Source organism: Ranitomeya imitator, chromosome 5 (assembly GCF_032444005.1).
Source record: "Ranitomeya imitator isolate aRanImi1 chromosome 5, aRanImi1.pri, whole genome shotgun sequence".
In the NCBI taxonomy this organism is placed as follows: Eukaryota; Metazoa; Chordata; class Amphibia; order Anura; family Dendrobatidae; genus Ranitomeya; species Ranitomeya imitator.
Genome location: NC_091286.1, coordinates 276713012 through 276733635, shown reverse-complemented (window position 1 = coordinate 276733635; position 20624 = coordinate 276713012). Strand labels below are relative to the sequence as shown.

Here is a 20624-nt window from a genome sequence, read left to right as displayed (position 1 = left end):
TTGTAGTAAATCTGTATACAGTATTTTTTTATGTGTTCTTGTCTGTTTATTAAAATATTTTCTTTTGAGTACAGACCAAATAAAAATTCCCTTCTGTTCTCAGGACTCAGAAAAAACAATGTCTTGAGAGAAGAGGGTGGGCTACACAGCAATGACGTATTTTAGGATTTAAAAAAATCTGGCTTTTTTCCATGATGCCATTTAGCTACAAGCTTGGGAATATGAAGACAAATCAAACAGTTCATAGAATAGAATGATGTTCACTATTGAGTCAATGATCAAACGTTTAATATTAACCAGTATTAGGTATAAATCTGCTCACCAGATGGTAACCTTAAATCCAGCAAGACATTGGAAGATTGTTCCTTCTCTTTATTCTACAAACTTCAGTACTGGAAGTAAGTATTTCTATGAGACAACATAAGCAATTGAGCAAAAATGCATGAAAATATATCTAAATTACAGTAGAAAAAGTATACAATTCTTATTAATAATTATATTATTGCTTTATTAATAATATTAATTAAGATTTTATATTGATTATATTAAACATTTTTAAGGATTTATTTTATAGTATATGTTTCACAGTATTGTAAATATATTGCAAGTAGCTTTTACTCCATATTGTTCTACATCTGCCAAGTATAGCATCATCAAGCAAAAAAACTGTGTTGCAATACCATGTAAATAAGGACAGGCAGGTAAAATGCAATAATTATATATATTTGCTTCATAGCTAAAGTCTTTAGTCATTTATAGTATCATGGAAATTACTTTAATTTCTAGTATGGGTTGTTCAATAATCTCATCTTAATTTTTTTATTTAACAATAAAATCCATCTATTACTGCTATCCATCAACACAAAACATAAAATATACGTTTCTATGCCTGTTAACACTCATTGAAATGTATACATGGTAGTAAGGCAACATGTAAGTGGCTGTGAGATATATATACATATATATACAGTATATACACATATTAGCATGGCTATTTGTAAATGGCATAATATCTATCTATGTATTTATCTTTCTATATATAGCATACTTTATGTATATACAGTGAAAAAAAAGTATTTAATACACTGCCAATTTTGCAAGTTTTCCCACCTACAAAGAATGGAGAGGGCTGTAATTTTTATCATAGGTACACTCCAACTGTGAGACACATAATCTAAAAATAAACAACAGAAAATCACATTGTATGATTTTTAAATAATTCAATTGCATTTTATTGCATGAAATTAGTATTTGATCACCTACCAACCAGCAAAAATTCTGGCTCTCGCAAACCTGTTTTTCTTTAAGAATCCCTCCTACTCTGCACTCATTACTTGTAATGAACTTGCTATTTGTTTAAAAGACACCTGTCTACTCACTCAATTAAGCGCACTCCAACCTCTCTACCATGTCCAAGATGAAAGAACTATCTGAGAACACCAGGGACAAAATTGTAGACCTGCACAAGGCTTGGATGGGCTACAGGACAATAGACAAGCAACTTGGTGAGTGCTGAGAAGGCAAAAACTGTTGGCACAAATATTAGATAATGGAAGAAGCACAAAATGAATGTCAATCTGCCTTAGTCTGAGGCTCCATGCAAAATCTTGCCTTATGGGGTAAGGATGATTCTGAGAATCAGCCCAGAGCTACACGGGAGGACATGATCAATGACTTGAAGTGAGCTGGGACTACAGTCTCAAATAATATCATTAGTATCACACTATGCCGTCATGGATTAAAATCCTGCAGGGCACACAAGCTCCTCTCTGCTCGCTCTAGACATTGCTCAAGCCCGTTTGCAGTTCGCCAATGACCATCTAGATGATCCATAGAAGGCAAGGGAGAAGGTCACGTAGTCAGATGAGAGAAAAATAGAACTATTTGGTATCAATTCTACTCGTCGTGTTTGTAGGAACAAGAAGGATAAGTACAACCCAAAGACCACCATCTCAACCATGAAGCATGGTGGGGGAAACATTATACTTTGGGGGTGCTCTTCTGCTAAGGTGACAGGATGACTACACCATATTGAAGGGAGGACAGATAGTGTCATGTATTGTGAGATTTTATCCAACAACCTCCAACCTTCAGTAAGAGCATTGAAGATGGGTTGTGGCTTGGTCTTCCAGCATGACAATGACCTGAAACACACAGCCAGGGCAACTAAGGAGTGGCTCCGTAAGAAGCATTTCAAGGTCCTGGAGTTGCCTAGCCAGTCTACAGACCTGAACCCAGCAGAAATAATTTTGAGGGAGCTGAAACTCAATGATGCCCAGCAACAGCCACGAAACCTGAAATATCTGATGAAGATCAGTATGGAGGAGTGGGACAAAATCAGTGATGCATTGTATGCAAACTTGATCAAGAACTACTGGAAATATCTGACCTCTGTAACTGCAAACAAAGGTTTCTGTACCAAATATTAAGTTCTGCTTTACTATTGCATCAAATACTTTTTTGCGCAATAAAATGCAAATTAATTATGCAAGAATCGTACAATAGGATTCTCTGAAATTTTTTTTAAGATTCTGTCTCTTACAGTTGAAGTGTACCTACGATAAAAATTACAAACCTCTCCATTCTTTATATAGTGGGGAAAATAAGTATTTAATCCCTTGCTGATTTTGTAAATTTGCCCACTGACAAATACATGAACAGTATATGATTTTAAGGGTAGGTTAATTTTAACATTGAGATAGAATATCAAAAATAAAATCCAGAAAATCACATTGTATAAATAATATAAGTTTATTTGCATTTTGCTGCGAGAAATAAGTATTTGATCCCCTACCAACCATTGGGAGTTCTTGCTCCTACAGACCAGAAAGATGCTGCTAATCAACTCGTTACATGCATTAAAGACAGCTGTCTTGCATAGTCGCCTTTTTCAAAGACTCCTGTCCACAGACTCAATTAGTCAGACTCTAACCTCTACAACATTGGAAAGACCAAAGAGATTTATAAGGATGTCAGGGAGAAGATCATAGACCTGCACAAAGCTGGAATAGACTACAAAACCATAAGTAAGACACTGGGTGAGAAGAAGACAACTGTTGGTGCAAAAGTCAGAAAATGGAAGAAAAAAAATGTCTGTCCATCGACATCAATCTGGGGCACCATTCAAAATATCACCTCGTGGGGTATCCTTGATCATGAGGAAGGTGAGAGATCAGCCTAAAACTACACGGGCAGAAAGTGTTAATGATCTCAAAGCAGCTGGGACCACAGTCATCAAGAAAACATTGGTAACACACTACGTTGTAAAGGTTTAAAGTCCTACAATGCCCGCAAGGTCCCCCTGCTCAAGAAGGCACATATGCAGGCCCGTCTGAAGTTTTCCAATGAACACCTGGATGATTTTATGAGTGACTGGGAGAAGGTGCTGTGGTCAGATGAGACAAAAATTGAGGTCTTTCACATTAACTCAACTCACCATGTTTGGTGGAAGAGAAATGCTGGCTATGACCCAAAGATCACTGTCCCCACTGTCAAGCATGGAGGTGGAAACATTATGTTTTGGGGGTGCTTCTCTACTAAGGGCACAGGACTACTTCACCACATCAATCGGAGAATGGATGGAGCCATGTACGTAAAGTCCTGAGTGACAACCTTCTTCCCTCCGCCATTTCATTCAAAATTGGTAGTGGCTGGGTCTTCCAGCAAGACAATGACCCAAAACATAAAGCCAAGGCAACAAAGGAGTGGCTCAAAATGAAGCACATTAAGGTCATGGAATGGCCTAGCCAGTCTCCAGACCTCAATCCCATAGAAAACTTATTGACAAAGTTGAAGTTTAATGATTTAGAGATGATCTGCAAAGAGGAGTGGACCAAAATTCCTCCTGACATGTGGGCAAACCTCATCATCAACTACAAAAACCATCTGACTGCTGTGCTTGCCAACAAGGGTTTTGCAACCAAGTATTAAGTCTTGTTTGCTAGAAGGATCAAATACTTATTTCTCACAGCAAAATGCAAATAAATTGATATAATTTATACAATGTGATTTTCTGGATTTTATTTTTGATATTCTATCTCTCAATGTTAACCCCTTAATCCCATATGACGTACTATCCCGTCCAGGTGACCCGGGACTTAATTCCCAGTGACGTGATAGTACGTCATATGCGATCAGGCGTGCTCACGGGGGGAGCGCAGCCGATCGCGGCCGGGTGTCAGCTATCGCAGCTGACATCCGGCACTATGTGCCAGGAGCGGTCACGGACCGCTCCCGGGACATTAACCCCCGACACACCGCGATCAAACATGATCGCGATGTGCCGGCGGTACAGGGAAGCATCGCGCAGGGAGGGGGCTCCCTGCGGGCTTCCCTGAGACGATCGGTACAAGGTGATGTGCTCACCTTGTAACGAACGTCTTCTCCCTGCAGGCCCCGAATCTAAAATGGCCGCGGGGCTGCATCCGGGTCCTGCAGGGAGTACTTCCGGGTCGCCTGCAGGTGCTGGTAAGCCTGCAGCGATGTCAGTGAGATCGCCGATCTTACAGAGTGCTGTGCAAACTGTAAGATCGGCGATCTGTGATGTCCCCCCCGGGACAAAGTAAAAAAGTTTAAAAATTTTTTTTCCACATATGTAAAAAAAAATAAAAAAAAAAAAATTACTAAATAAATGAATAAAAAAAAAAATATTATTCCCATAAATACATTTCTTTATCTAAAAAAAACAAAAAAACAATAAATGTACACATATTTAGTATCGCCGCGTCTGTAACGACCCGACCTATAAAACTGTCCCACTAGTTAACCCCTTCAGTGAACACCGTAAGAAAAAAAAAAAAAAACGAGCCAAAAAACAACGCTTTATTATCATATTGCCGAACAAAAAGTGGAATAACAGGCGATCAAAAAGACGGATATAAATAACCATGATACCGCTGAAAACTTCATCTTGTCCCGCAAAAAACGAGCTGCCACAAAGCATAATAAGCAAAAAATAAAAAAGTTATAGTCCTGAGAATAAAGCGATGCCAAAATAATTATTTTTTCTATAAAATAGCTTTTATCGTATAAAAGCGCCAAAACATAAAAAAATGATATAAATGAGATATCGCTGTAATCGTACTGACCCGACGAATAAAACTGCTTCATCCACTTTACCAAACGCGAAACGGTATAAACGCCTCCCCCAAAAGAAATTCATGAATAGCTGGTTTTTGGTCATTCTGCCTCACAAAAATCGGAATAAAAAGTTATCAAAAACTGTCACGCGTCCAAAAATGTTACCAATAAAAACGTCAACTCGTCCCGCAAAAAACAAGACCTCACATGACTCTGTGGACCAAAATATGGAAAAATTATAGGTCTCAAAATGTGGAGACGTAAAAACTTTTTTGCTATAAAAAAGCGTATTTTAATGTGTGACGGCTGCCAATCATAAAAATCCGATATAAAAAACGCTATAAAAGTAAATCAAACCCCCCTTCATCACCCCCTTAGTTAGGGAAAAATAATAAAATTAAAAAAATGTATTTATTTCCATATTCCCATCAGGGCTAGGGTTAGGGCTAGGGTTAGGGCTGGGGCTAGGGTTAGGGCTAGGGTTAGGGCTAGGGTTTGGGCTAGGGTTGGGGCTAGGGTTGGGGCTAGGGTTGGGGCTAGGGTTGGGGCTAGGGTTAGGGCTAGGGTTAGGGTTGGGGCTAGGGTTAGGGTTGGGGCTAAAGTTAGGGTTAGGGTTGGGGCTAAAGTTACGGTTAGGGTTGGGGCTAAAGTTAGGGTTAAGGTTGGGGCTAAAGTTAGGGTTAGGGTTTGGATTATATTTACGGTTGGGATTAGGGTTGGGATTAGAATTAGGGGTGTGTTAGGCTTAGGGGTGTGGTTAGGGTTACCGTTGGGATTAGGGTTAGGGGTGTGTTAGGGTCAGGGTTTCAGGTAGAATTGGGGAGTTTCCACTGTTCAGGCACATCAGGGGCTCTCCAAATGCGACATGGCGTCCGATTTCAATTCCAGCCAATTCTGCGTTGAAAAAGTAAAACAGTGCTCCTTCCCTTCCGAGCTCTCCGGTGCGCCCAAACAGGGGTTTACCCCAACATATGGGGTATCAGCGTACTCAGGACAAATTGGACAACAACTTTTGGGGTCCAAGTTCTCTTGTTATCCTTGGGAAAATAAAAATGTGGGGGGCTAAAAATCATTTTTGTGGGAAAAATAAGATTTTTTTTATTTTTTCGCGGCTCTGCGTTGTAAACTGCAGTGAAACACTTGGGGGTTCAAAGTTCTCACAACACATCTAGATAAGTTCCTTGGGGGGTCTAGTTTCCAATATGGGGTCACTTGTGGGGGGTTTGTACTGTTTGGGTACATCAGGGGCTCTGCAAATGCAACGTGACACCTGCAGACCAATCCATCTAAGTCTGTATTCCAAATGGCGCTCCTTCCCTTCCGAGCTCTGCCATGCGCCCAAACAGTGCTTCCCCCCACATGTGGGGTATCAGCGTACTCAGGACAAATTGGACAACAACTTTTGGGGTCCAATTTATCCTGTTACCCTTGTGAAAATACATAACTGGGGGCTAAAAAATAATTTTTGTGAAAAAAAAAATTATTTTTATTTTCACGGCTCTGCATTATAAACTGTAGTGAAACACTTGGGGGTTCAAAGTTCTCACAACACATCTAGATAAGTTCCTTGGGGGGTCTAGTTTCCAATATGGGGTCACTTGTGGGGGGTTTCTACTGTTTGGGTACATCAGGGGCTCTGCAAATGCAACGTGACGCCTGCAGACCAATCCATCTAAGTCTGTATTCCAAATGGCGCTCCTTCCCTTCCGAGCTCTGCCATGCGCCCAAACAGTGCTTCCCCCCCACATATGGGGTATCAGCGTACTCAGGACAAATTGGACAACAACTTTTGGGGTCCAATTTATCCTGTTACCCTTGTGAAAATACAAAACTGGGGACTAAATATCATTTTTGTGAAAAAAAAAAAGAATTTTTATTTTCACGGCTCTGCGTTATAAACTGTAGTGAAACACTTGGGGGCTCAAAGCTCTCAAAACACATCTAGATAAGTTCCTTAGGGGGTCTACTTTCCAAAATGGTGTCACTTTTGGGTGGTTTCAATGTTTAGGCACATCAGGGGCTCTCCAAACGCAACATGGCGTCCCATCTCAATTCCAGTCAATTTTGCATTGAAAAGTCAAATGGCGCTCCTTCCCTTCAGAGCTCTGCCATGCGCCCAAACAATGGTTTACACCCACATATGGGGTATCAGCGTACTCAGGACAAATTGCACAACAACTTTTGTGGTCTAATTTCTTCTCTTACCCTTGGGAAAATAAAAAATTGGGGGCATAAATATCATTTTTGTGAAAAAATATGATTTTTTATTTTTACGGCTCTGGATTATAAACTTCTATGAAGCACTTGGTGGGTCAAAGTGCTCACCACACATCTAGATAAGTTCCTTAAGGGGTCTACTTTCCAAAATGGTGTCACTTGTGGGGGGTTTCAATGTTTAGGCACATCAGGGGCTATCCAAACGCAACATGGCGTCCCATCTCAATTCCAGTCAATTTTGCATTGAAAAGTCAAATGGCGCTCCTTCCCTTCTGAGCTCTGCCATGCGCCCAAACAGTGGTTTATCCCCACATATGGGGTATCAACGTACTCAGGACAAATTGTACAACAACTTTTGGTTTCCATTTTCTCCTGTTACCCTTGGTAAAATAAAACAAATTGGAGCTGAAATAAATGTGTGAAAAAAAGTTAAATGTTCATTTTTATTTAAACATTCCAAGAATTCCTGTAAAACACCTGAAGGGTTAATAAACTTCTTGAATGTGGTTTTGAGCACCTTGAGGGGTGCAGTTTTTAGAATGGTGTCACACTTGGGTATTTGCTATCATATAGACCCCTCAAAATGACTTCAAATGAGATGTGGTCCCTAAAAAAAAAATGGTGTTGCAAAAATGAGAAATTGCTGGTCAAATTTTAACCCTTATAACTCCCTAACAAAAAAAAATTTTGGTTCCAAAATTGTGCTGATGTAAAGTAGACATGTGGGAAATGTTACTTATTAAGTATTTTCCATGACATATCTCTGTGATTTAAGGGTATAAAAATTCAAAGTTGGAAAATTGGGAAATTTTCGCCAAATTTCAATTTTTTTCACAAATTAACGCAAGTTATATAGAATAAATTTTACCAATAACATGAAGTACAATACGTCACGAGAAAACAGTGTCAGAATTGCCAAGATCCGTTGAAGCGTTCCAGAGTTATAACCTCATAAAGGGACAGTGGTCAGAATTGTAAAAATTGGCCCGGTCATTAACGTGCAAACCACCCTCGGGGCTTAAGGGGTTAAAATTAACCTACCCTTAAAATTATAGACTGTTCATGTCTTTTTCCCCCACTGTGTATATAGCCATACTAATATATATATATCCATATATACTTATATACTATAGAAGAGAATAGAACGTGTGTGTGTGTGATTATATATGCATATATAATATATATATTTTTTTTCAAATGTATTTTTAAGATATTTTAGCCCTCTAAGGGAATCTGCACACGCTGCGGATTTTGTTGAGGATCCACAGCGGATTGGCCACTGCAGATTCGCAGCAGTTTTTCATGTGGTTTACAGGACCATGTAAACCTATGAAAAAAAAAAATCCGCAGTGCCCATGCTGTGGAAAATTCTTTGTGCGGATTCTGCAGCATTTTACACCTGCTCCGCAGGAATCCGCAGATGTAAAAATGCAGGTGCAATCCGCACAAAAAAAGCAGGAAATCAGCAGTAAATGCGCGGTTAATCCGCAAGTAAAACGCAGTGTATTTTACCTATGGATTTTTCAAAAACGCTGTGGAAAAATCCGCACACCAATTTGCAACATAGCCTAAAAAGCCCATGGTATAACTCAAGTTTTTGCCAAGAGGAGATCATATTTAATATACCAACAAATAACTATAATAATTCAGCAAAAGATCAGAAATTGTAACTGATCAAAATAGACCTACCCAATGAGATACAATGAAATTACAGCAGGGCTAGTAAATTAATAAAATATAACTTTTAATAAGTTTGCCTAAAAGGTTATCAGCTAATGTGTACACAGGACAAACAAACATTCACGAATCAAAGTGCAAGTGCTCATGTTTAACAGTGCTCTAGTTAAAAAAAAATGGTTTAATCTCACAACAAAATTTCTTGTTCATTCTTTCTTTTATAGGTCCACCATGGAGGAGAAGGAAGGGGGAGTGGGGGCAGTAGTGATTTCTCTGAATAATAGGGAATAGAAAAGGAAAAGAGAAATATACCAGTCACTATATTACTTCTTGTCATGCCTCTGTTTTACTCCCGCCCTAACAAGGGCAGCACCCAAGTGTAAACCTAATCATCAGTTACCCATATGAAAGGCGTAGCCTCCTAACGCATTTCTCCCCCTGTTTAGGGGGTTCATTGGGGAAAAAGAAAAATATATGGCAAGGGCACTTGCAGTGACAAGTGTACCCAGCTGGCTAACTAGTTGTGTCAATACCCCTATCTAGGGAAAATTGGTTTCATCCCATCAAATTGTCTGCTATCATTAAATAGGATCAGTGAAATGTCCCAATGCTAGAGCGGCATCTGATGTCATATCCTCTTATTGTGCTACATGCCCTTTTTCCTGTGCAGCACCTGGACTTATAGCATGTACCTCTATCTACACTTCTGGTCTACGATCCACAGCCTTTTGCCGGTGGAACGCAAATCACATCTAGCGTGTACCTCCATTTCCACTTCCGGTTTTCAACCTCTGACTGGTGGAACGCATACGGCGTCCTTCATGTCCTCTCCACCTGCTGAGGCGCATCGTTGTCACTGTGGATCGCATGCATATCTGGTGGCGTCACTTCCGGTCACATGAGCACAGGGTCTGCAGCCGGATCACCTAAAATCATATTTCTTTATAAATCACATGATCGGCGCATATCTTCAACGGTATCTCAGCACATCCCTCTCAGGCAAGTATAGTCTGCATGAGGGATGTTTCATAAAAATGGGGGATACCTGTAAAATTAAGTCTAGTAAGAAAATGTCAAACTTATGTGGGACAATCCCATTGGCAAGGTACCCTCACTCTTCCATTATTATATGTGTATCCCCATGTTTCACAGTTGGTTTTCAGTAAAAAGAGAATGAAGCTACCATACTGGATTTTACTGTAAATACTGTCCAGTATTGTCATGAAACGGGGCTTTCTTCTGATATAAACAAATCTGTTTTAAACAGCCTAACCTCCAACATCTAGAACCAATACTTCATCACAGATACCAGACCGGTGTAAGATAAATTAGTTCACAGAGTCAAAGGAAGAAAAGAGATGTTGGGAAAGGGGATGGGGATTAAATAGGGGGAGGAAAGGAGGGGTGGGAGTAATGAGATCAGGAAGCTGTAACCCCTCCCCCCCTCCCCCGTAGCATTGGAGGAGATCAATTACATTTCTCTTGGTATTCCAACCTCCCCATTCCTTTTCCCCAAACCATGGATAACAATTTATAAAAAACAACTATATTTCAATTATTCATTCAATCCATGAAGTTGCTGTGTATCTAGCCAAAATATCCATCAGCGTTCTCTTTGTAACACCATCTTATCAAAATCTCCCCTCTCACTGGAAGTTCCATTTTGTCAATCTCCATAAATTTGATGGCCTCACAATTTCCCCCATGAAATCCATTACTGTGCTTTGCCAATGGTGTATCCTTTCCACTGTGTATGTCCCCCAAATGCTCCCCACCCATCTCCTAAATTCTCTAAACGTTTTACCCACATAGGATTTACCGCAGCCACATATTACTTTGTATATAATGCCTGTTGTTTGGCAATTAATGAAGTGCTTCACCTGAAATCTCTCATGTGTGTTATCATTATAAGATTCCCTTCCAGTTTGGATGAAGTCACAAGCTATGCAAGTACCACATTTGTAGAACCCCTTTGGTTTCTCAGATAACCAGGTTCCATTTCCACAAGGTTTCAAAAGGTGACTGTGCACTAGTCTGTCACCTAGAGACTTGCTCTTCCTGTAGATCTGTGGTGATTCCCCAATCACATCCACAATATCCCTGTCCATCTGCAGTATATTCCTGTCCATCTGCAGTATATTCCAGTATTTCATGAGAATGAAAAGGCCCCCCAAAGCGCTTAGCTAGGGGGACACACGGGGGCACAGGCCCATTCATTACTGTCTATTTCTGGTACTATGTTTTCCCCCCCCATTGTTCCTCCTTATTGGTCTCTCCCACTCCCCCCTCTTCTCTATTAGGGCTATGATGTGAATGGTACTTACCGAGCTTTGAAGTCCTTTACAGGTCACCAGCAACTGCCAGGAGAAAATGCGAGAAGGGGCAGTTGGTTTGAGCGGGAAAAAACGCTGATTTGATTGGCTCAGGACTGAAAAGAGCGGGAAAATCAGAGGTATATAAGGCCCTTCTTCTGCGCAATACAGTCAGTCAGTGTGCAGCAAGAAAGAAAAGTGCCCCTCCCTCCCTCCCTAATAAATGTAAAAATTCCCGTCGCGATATTTGTTAGAAGGAATAGTCGCCCAGCTAATGCTGGGTGGACTTGGTTCTTTTTAAAGGTCATATAAATTATTTGATTATTATTTATTTATGAATTCTTAATGGATTTAAGCATTTGATTTTAATTGGTTATTAAAGTAGTTGTTATTGGTAACCCTTAATAAATATCGCGGCCTATTTTATCCAATGAATTTGTCTGTGTCTTTTATTTTAGTTAGTTAAGTTATATATTGGTTCTATAATGAATTGGACCTTGTGCCTCCGTGTTTCTCACTGATGGTGCTCCACTGTAAAAAGTGGAAATATGATGAATTTTCCTGTCTATATCATTGTCCTTCTCTCTAGGTACCAATAAATTCTCCCTTTTTTGTCGTTGTGCATACTGATTTACCTCCCTCAGCACCCGATCAGGATAGCCCCTTCTCAAAAACCTCTCTCTCAGGTCATCTGCTCTGGCTTTAAAGTCCTTAATACCTGAGCAATTTTGCTTCAAGCTCAAGTATTGCCCTTTCAGGATACCTTTCTTTTGTGCATATGTGTGATGGCTTTCCCATCTCAGTAAATAATTGGTTGAAGTGGGTTTACGAAATATTGACGTGTTGGCAAGATCAAACCAATTTTTTTTTAACTAGAGCAGTATTAAACATGAGCACTTGCACTTTGATTAGTGAATGTTTGTTTGTCCTGTGTACATATTGGCTGATAACCTTTTAGGCAAACTCATTAAAAATTATGTTTTATTAATTTCCTAGCCCTGCTGTAATTTCAGCAAATAACTATACCATCATATGCCTCTCATTTCATATTGTAGCTTATATGGAATTTGGACAAAAAATGATGACATGTTCCAATAGATGCTCCATATATGAAGTGTTTCTTAATTTAAATGGAGCTGTCAGCTGAATATTCTGCTTTATGCAAGAGCATTATGTCTGCTCTCTTATAATATACATAAGAGTCTGTCAATCACTGTGAGATGGGCATAATGAGTAGGGGAGAATCTCATGTATCTTTGATTACTCCTTTTAGCCAAAAGGCAAAGTGCATTTGTGCTATTGGGAGTAATATGAAAGCAGTATCTCAAGACATGACAGATCCTCCAGATAATCAGCCCACAGAGCATTGAACTGTGACACATGAAATCCTATATTGCTCCATGGTACAGTTTAATAATAATGGACTCCATGTGCCATAATGCAGCGTGGGTACCATACGCATTAGTTATGATCATATAGTCAGTGAAGGCACATAGGGATAGTAGAATCAAACTTCGACCTTTTCTCTAGTTATCCTGATGTCTTCTTATTTACAGATGACATAAAGAGTAATATTTCTCGCTACAAGCCAAATAGTTTTGATAAGAAGATACTAAAGTGGACTGGAAGATACAAGTCAGAAGATGACATTCCATCAACAATTCCGTAAGAATCAAAATGTGTTACCTTCATATATAAGGGGACACCTACTAGACTAATACATTGTAGAAGTGATGGAATAATAATCAAAAAGCAGACGTAAACAACTTTCTAAGTAATGCAGGCTTAAGGTACCTTCACACTCAGCGACGCTGCAGCGATGCCGACAACGATGTCGATCGCTGCAGCGTCGTTGTTTGGTCGCTGGAGAACTGTCACACAGACAGCTCTCCAGCGACCAACGATGCCGGTAACCAGGGTAAACATCGGGTTACTAAGCGCAAGGCCGCACTTAGTAATCCGATGTTTACCCTGGTTACCAGCGTAAAAGTTAAAAAAAAAAACACTACATACTTACCTTCCGCTGTCTGTCCCTGGCGCTGTGCTTTCCTGCACTGACTGTGAGCACAGCGGCCGGAAATCAGAGCGGTGACGTCACCGCTGTGCTCTGCTTTCCGGCCGGCCGGCGCTCACAGCCAGTGCAGAGAAGCACAGCGCCGAGGACAGACAGCGGAAGGTAAGTATGTAGTGTTTGTTTTTTTTACTTTTACGCTGGTAACCAGGGTAAACATCGGGTTACTAAGCGTGGCCCTGCGCTTAGTTACCCGATGTTTACCCTGGTTACCAGTGAAGACATCGCTGAATCGGCGTCACACACGCCGATTCAGCGATGTCTGCAGGGAGTCCAGCGACGAAATAAAGTTCTGGACTTTCTGCAGCGACCAACGACATCGCAGCAGGGGCCTGATCGCTGCTGCCTGTCAAACTGAACGATATCGCTAGCAAGGACGCTGCAACGTCACGGATCGCTAGCGATATCGTTCAGTGTGAAGGTACCTTTAGAATAGTCAGCTGTGGGTCATCTTCCTATATAAAATTACTAAGCTAATAGACTGCAGAACTATGTAAGAAACATCAAGAAGCACCACAGAATATTCAGCAGTGAATGAAATCCAGTCACTTAAGGGGTTATCCATTTTTTGTTTTAATATGGGCTTAAATTCTAACAGACAGGAAGTTGCTAACTACCTGCCTGTTATACCCGATGCTTGCAGTCATTGACCGCTCCTGCTGGCGATTCAGCTGCTCTAGGTCAGCACATCAGCTCATCTTTCGGGCTGAACGGTTGGTGCATGACTGCAGGCATCATGCTGATTGACAGCTGGCTCCCTGCAGATAGTGAACAGCAGGCTATCATTCAGCATGATGTCAGCAGTCACAAACCATCAACAGAGCAGAGCAGAGCAGAATCCACTTCTCATTTGACATGATATCAGCGGAAGCCACTGAATCGTCGGCAGGAGCGTTCTGTGACTACTCTGTTCCGGAAGTAATCATAGGCCAATAGTGGAAAAGTCAAATAGTCCTGGAAAACCCCTTTAAGGCAAACTACCTCTAGTGTTGTAATCTAGGGTGGTATACAGTATCTAAAAGATATAACTGTGTCTTATCTGAGTCAGAGTATGAAAATAAATATTTAACTTTACAAAGAGTTATTCAAAAATCAAAATGCTTTAATAACACTTGGTCCTGAAAGGCCTGAAAAAAAATCCTTGTTTCCAGTAGAGTATAAAGAAAAATAAAAAAAAATCATGTGTGTCCATTTTGAACAGTCTGGCTATATAGAATAATGCATTTAATTCATGGAATTTCTATTTATGCAAGTTTGGTATATTTACATTTAAAAAGGAGCTTCCTTGTTACTTTCACTAATACTCCTGGTGACTGTCTCCTCAATCACTGTGACACATTGCCTTCTGTACAATTAGCAGCTGTGTCTGCATTTAAATCTTGCCAAAATCTGCATCTTATCTAAACATGAAAGGCTGCGTTCATCTTAGCACATCCTCTATTTGGACATTTTCTCTTTCATCTAAAGCCAATAACTCAATTTCCAGTAATGGTAACAATCTATGTTCAAAATCACAGATATTAATTTGCAGCCTAAAAAGGCGTAAAGGGGTGGCCCGAAACTAACAGTGACTTAATCCTAAAAGTCTCTCTATTTAATGTAATTAATAATCTAACCTCTTTTCAAATATAGTTTAATTACAAAGTCCGAACCATTTTCTCCTTACTTTCACTGCTTTATTTTTATTGATCTACAGTACTTCCATTTTGTTGACACTTTGTTTGAGAATCCCTAGTGCATGCTGGGATACTCAAACGAGATGTCATCAAAGGGCATTTAGAGTTAAATCAATGTTAGTTTTGGACCCCCGGAATTACATGGTAGCGTTCACTGTACAGGATCATCTTGTGTATGCTACTAACTGCATTGCAATGCCATCCAAAGGAAATGATACAAAACAGTTTTTAACTATGTCAAGTCTGGACTACTTTTCAACCAGGAACATTTTAGTGATTTTTTTTAAATCATACATTTTTTTTTTCTCAGTCTGTTAAGTCAAAAAAAATTGTGTCTTTATTTCTGGTGTTAACAGTCCTAACTTTTATGATTTTTTTTGTGCTGATTTCCCCAGTAACTGTGGATGGAATTTTACCCCAGTTACAGGAAAAATGCAGTCTCCTGGCTGTAGAGATCTAGTGAGTCTGCAAAGACCAATAACCCCTGCATACTGGGACAAGAGGACAAACAATATTAGCGCTTTCTGTACTGTGTATAAAGCAATCAAGAAGGGAGGTCAGGTAAAACTGCGTCTGTCATCATGAATTTAGCTGTGTCTGACAGTGGCTCCCTACTCCTGGTGCCGATGACAAGGCAAGGATATTGTAAAACATTTTTGTGGAGTCAAATGTGGACCACCTGACCATATTAAAACATTTGGTTTAACCCCTTAGCGACCGCCGATACGCCTTTTAACGGCGGCCGCTAAGGGTACTTAAACCACAGCGCCGTTAATTAACGGCGCTGTGGAAAAAGTCCATAGCGCCCCCCAGAGGCCGATTTTCTCCGGGGTCTCGGCTGCCGAGGGTAGCCGAGACCCCAGAGAACATGATTCGGGGGTTTTTTAACCCACCCCGCATTTGCGATCGCCAGTAATTAACCGTTTACCGGCGATCGCAAAAAAAAAAAAAAAAAAGCGATCTCTTTTTAATTTCTCTGTCCTCCGATGTGATCGCACATCGGAGGACAGAGAAAAGGGGTCCCAGGTGGCCCCCCAATACTCACCTAGCTCCCCCGATGCTCCTCGTGTCTCCCGGTGGGCGCCGCCATCTTCAAAATGGCGGGCGCATGCGCAGTGCGCCCACCGGCCGGCACCGGGAGAATCTTTGGGGTCTCGGCTGCCGGGGGTAGCCGAGACCCCAAAGAGCACGATCGGGGTCGGTATTACCGACCCCTGTTTTGCGATCGCCGGTAATTAACTGTTTACCGGCGACCGCAAAAAAAAAAAAAAAAAAAGTAAAGTGTAATTCTCTGTCCTCTGATGTGATCGCACATCAGAGGACAGAGAAATAGGGGGATTCGGGGACCCTAGCATACTCACCTAGGTCCCTGGATCCTCTTGCTGCTCCTCCTGGCCGCCGGCAGCAGAACATGGCGGACGCATGCCCAGTGCGCCCGCCATCTGTCTCCATCTGCCGGCCGGCAGGAGAACAGCAGTTGGGGCTAAAATTAGGGTTAGGGGTAGGGTTAGGGGTAGGGGTAGGGTTAGGGATAGGGTTAGGTTAGGGGTAGGGTTAGGGGTAGGGTTAGGTTATGGTTAGGGGTAGGGTTAGGGGTAGGGTTAGGGTTAGGGGTAGGGTTAGGGGTAGGGTTAGGTTAGGGTTAGGGGTAGGGTTAGGGGTAGGGTTAGGTTAGGGTTAGGGGTAGGGTTAGGTTAGGGGTAGGGTTGGGGCTAAATTTAGGGTTAGGGTTGGGGCTAAATTTAGGGTTAGGGTTGGGGCTAAATTTAGGGTTAGGGTTGGGGCTAAACTTAGGGTTAGGCTTCTTTCACACTTACGTCGGTACGGGGCCGTCGCAATGCGTCGGCCCGACATACCGACGCACGTTGTGAAAATTGTGCACAACGTGGGCAGCAGCTGTAGTTTTTCAACACATCCGCTGCCCAATCTATGTCATGGGGAGGAGGGGGCGGAGTTACGGCCACGCATGCGCGGTCAGAAATGGCGGATGTGATGTACAAAAAAACGTTTCATTGAACTTTTTTTGTGCCGATGCTCCGCCAAAACACAACTGATCCAGTGCACGACGGACGCGACGTGTGGCCATCCGTCACGATCCGTCGGCAATACAAGTCTATGGGCAAAAAACGCATCCTGCGGGCACATTTGCAGGATCCGTTTCTTGTCCAAAACGACGGATTGCGATGGAATGCCAAACGACGCAAGTGTGAAAGTAGCCCTAGGGCTAGGGTTAGGGTTGGGGCTAAAGTTAGGGCTAGGGTTGGGGCTAAAGTTAGGGTTAGAGCTGGGATTAGGGTTAGGGTTTGGATTAGGGTTCGTATTAGGGTTAGGGTTGGCATTAGGGTTACGCTTGGGATTAGGGTTAGGTTTGGGAGTAGGGTTAAGGTTAGGGTTGTGATTAGGGGTGTATTGGGATTAGGGTTAGGTTTGAGGTTAGGGTTGAGATTAGGATTAGGGGTGTGTTGGATTTAGGGTTTTGATTAGGGTTATGGTTAGGGTTGACATTAGGGTTGTTTTGGGGTAAGGGTTGTGATTATGGTTAGGGTTAGTGATTAGGATTATGGATGAGGTTGGGATTAGGGTTAGGGGTGTGTTGGGGTTAGGGTTGGAGCTAGAATTGGGGGGTTTCCACTGTTTAGGTACATCAGGGGGTCTCCAAATACGACAGCCAATTTTGCGCTCAAAAAGTCAAATGGTGCTCCCTCCCTTCTGAGCTCTGCCGTGCGCCCAAACAGTGGGTTACCCCCACATATGGGGCATCAGCGTACTCGGGATAAATTGGACAACAACTTCTGGGGTCCAATTTCTCTTGTTACCCTTGTGAAAATAAAAACTTGGGGGCTACAAAATCTTTTTTGTGAAAAAAATAATATTTTTTATTTTCACGACTCTGCATTCTAAACTTCTGTGAAGCACTTGGGCATTCAAAGTTCTCACCACACATCTAGATAAGTTCCTTGGGGGGTCTAGTTTCCAAAATGGGGTCACTTGTGGGGGGTTACTACAGTTTAGGTACATCAGGGGCTCTGCAATCGCAACATAATGCCCACAGACCATTCTATCAAAGTCTGCATTCCAAAAAGGCGCTCCTTCCCTTCCGAGCTCTGCCGTGCGCCCAAACAGTGGTTTACCCCCACATATGGCGCATCAGCGTACTCGGGATAAATTGGACAACAACTATTGCAGTCCAATTTCTCCTGTTACCCTTGTGAAAATAAAAACTTGGGGGCTACAATATCTTTTTTGTGGAAAAAAATAATATTTTTTATTTTCACGACTCTGCATTCTAAACTTCTGTGAAGCACTTGGACATTCAAAGTTCTCACCACACATCTAGATAAGTTCCTTGGGGGGTCTAGTTTCCAAAATGGGGTCACTTGTGGAGGGTTTCTACTGGTTAGGTACATCAGGGGCTCTGCAAACGCAACATAATACCCGCAGACCATTCTATCAAAGTCTGCATTCCAAAACGGCACTCCTTCCTTCCGAGCTCTGCCGTGCGCCCAAACAGTGGTTTACCCCCACATATGGGGTACCAGCATACTCAGGACAAATTGGACAACAACTTTTGGGGTCCAATTTCTCTTGTTACCCTTGTGAAAATAAAAATTTGGTGGCTAAAAAATCTTTTTTGTGGAAAAAAAAAATATTTTTTATTTTCACGGCTCTGCATTATAAACTTCTGTGAAGCACTTGGGCATTCAAGGTTCTCACCACACATCTAGATAAGTTCCATGGGGGGTCTAGTTTTCAAAATGGGGTCACTTGTGGGGGATTTCTACTGTTTAGGCACATCAGGGGCTCTCCAAACGCGACATGGCGTCCGATCTCAATTCCAGCCAATTCTACATTGAAAAAGTAAAACGGCACTCTTTCTCTTCCAAGCTCTGCGGTGCGCCCAAACAGTGGTTTACCCCTACATATTGGGTATCGACGTACTCAGGAGAAATTGCACAACAACTTTAGTGGTCTAATTTCTCCTGTTACCCTTGTGAAATTAGAATTTGTGGGCGAAAAGATCATTTTTGTGTAAACAAAAGCGATTTTTTATTTTCACGGCTCTACGTTATAAACTTCTGTGAAGCACTTGGGGGTTCAAAGTGCTCACCACACATCTAGATAAGTTCCTTAAGGGGTCTAGTTTCCAAAATGTTGTCACTTGTGGGGAGTTTCCACTGTTTAGGTACATCAGGGGCTCTCTAAATGTGACATGGTGTCCGATCTCAATTCCAGCCAATTCTGCATTGAAAAAGTCAAACGGCGCTCCTTCACTTCTAAGTTCTGCGGTGCGCCCTAACAGTGGTTTACCCCCACATATGGGGTATTGGCGTATTCAGGAGAAATTGCATAACAAAATTTATGGTTACATTTCTGTTTTTACACTTGTGAAAATAAAAAAAATGGTTCTGAATTAAGATGTTTGCAAAAAAAAGTTAAATGTTCATTTTTTCCTTCCACATTGTTTCAGTTCCTGTGAAGCACGTAAAGGGTTAATAAACTTCTTGAATGTGGTTTTGAGAACCTTGAGGGGTGTAGTTTTTAGAATGGTGTCACACTTCATTATTTTCTATCATATAGACCCCTCAAAATGACTTCAAATGTGATGTGGTCCCTAAAAAAAAATGGTGTTGTAAAAATGAGAAATTGCTGGTCAACTTTTAACCCTTATAACTCCCTAACAAAAAAACATTTTGTTTCCAAAATTGTGCTGATGTAAAGTAGACATGTGGGAAATGTTATTTATTAACTATTTTTCATGACATATCTCTCTGATTTAAGGGCATAAAAATACAAAGTTTGAAAATTGCAAAATTTTAAAAATTTTCGCCATATTTCCGTTTTTTTCATAAATAATCACAAGTAATATCGAAGAAATGTTACCACTAACATGAAGTACAATATGTCACGAAAAAACAATCTCAGAATCAGCGGGATCCGTTGAAGCGTTCCAGAGTTATAACCTCATAAAGTGACAGTGGTCAGAATTGCAAAAATTGGCCTGGTCATTAAGTACCAAATTGGCTCTGTCACTAAGGGGTTAAGCAGTTGGACGGTTTATTTCACAATGCAAACTCCATATAGTAAAAAGTGGACAGCTTGGACCTGATTAAGTTGGTGTAATTTCTTAACACATCTAGCACAATCTTTTTTTTTAAGTTTTGCACCTTAAAATTACACTGAGCATTTTAGGAGTCCATAGAATCATTGAATGTTAGAGTTGAAAGGGACTTCCAGGGTCATCATGTCCAACCCCCTTCTCAATGTAGGATTCACTAAACCATCTCTGACAGATGTCTGTTCAGCCTGTTTGAAGACTTCCATTGAAAGAGAACTCACCACCTCTTGTGGCAACTTCTTCCACTCATTGATCAAGCTCACTGTCAAAGTTTTTTCCAATATCTAATCTGTATCTTCTCCCTTTCAGTTTAATTTAATTGTTTCTCGTGTTTCCATGTCCAAATGAGAATAAGGATAATACCTCTGTACTGTGTCATCCCTTCAGATTTGTAGACAGCTATTAAGTCCCTTCTTAGCCTTCTTTTTTGCAAACTAAACATTCCTAAATCCTTTAACCATTCCTCGTAGGACGTA

At 41.2% G+C, this 20624-nt stretch overlaps 1 protein-coding gene across 1 annotated transcript in view; it reads left to right on the top strand.

The window, feature by feature from the left end:
• The first annotated feature begins 229 nt into the window (after positions 1-229).
• The window catches only part of FAM162B (family with sequence similarity 162 member B), a 39491-nt gene continuing 19096 nt past the window's right edge, over positions 230-20624 (top strand). Inside the window, exons 1-2 of the mRNA XM_069767975.1 lie at positions 230-398; positions 12842-12950. Coding sequence (XP_069624076.1) covers positions 254-398; positions 12842-12950 — 254 coding nt within the window. The 5' untranslated portion in view covers positions 230-253. The remainder of the gene's footprint in view (positions 399-12841; positions 12951-20624) is intronic.